We start from the raw sequence: 427 nt of genomic DNA on the forward strand, positions 1-427 counted from the left end.
CCCATTCCAGATGGAGGATATGTATTTCTTTAATCTCCTGCAGCATGAAGCTGCAGGATTTAGATCATTTAGAATTAAAAAAGACTCACACTAGTAGTATTACCTGAGTGTCTGAGGTGGAAGCAAATGTCTTCACAGAAACCTTCTTGGCACTAGAGTCAGAAGTTGCTAGACCCCGGTTCTGTAACATCAGCGTAGCGGTGGCTGTTTTGATTTCCTCCTCCTTTTTATTCTGTGCTGGGAGGGAGGAAGCTCGGGCGGACAAATTCTCCTGACCACCTTTGCTTTCTGGGACTTTCTCATCTTTGCTCTGCTGGGGAGGCCTGGGGTGGACTCCCTGCAGCCTGTCAGAGGGACGGCCGGAGCTCTGTTTCCCACGGTGCTCGTGGGCCAGCGGCCTCTGCGGACACACCTGTGATGGACGCAG

The 427-nt window shown here is 51.5% G+C and overlaps 1 protein-coding gene across 1 annotated transcript in view; it reads right to left on the reverse strand.

Moving 5' to 3' along the window:
* Positions 1–427, reverse strand: part of CGNL1 (cingulin like 1) — a 92735-nt gene that overhangs the window by 91065 nt on the left and 1243 nt on the right. The window contains 1 exon segment of the mRNA XM_025038883.1: positions 104–427. This exon segment is cut by the window's right edge and continues 32 nt beyond it. Within this exon segment, the coding sequence (XP_024894651.1) occupies positions 104–427 (324 nt within the window).

This window comes from Pteropus alecto, unplaced genomic scaffold, assembly GCF_000325575.1.
Source record: "Pteropus alecto unplaced genomic scaffold, ASM32557v1 scaffold86, whole genome shotgun sequence".
Lineage (NCBI taxonomy): Eukaryota > Metazoa > Chordata > Mammalia > Chiroptera > Pteropodidae > Pteropus > Pteropus alecto.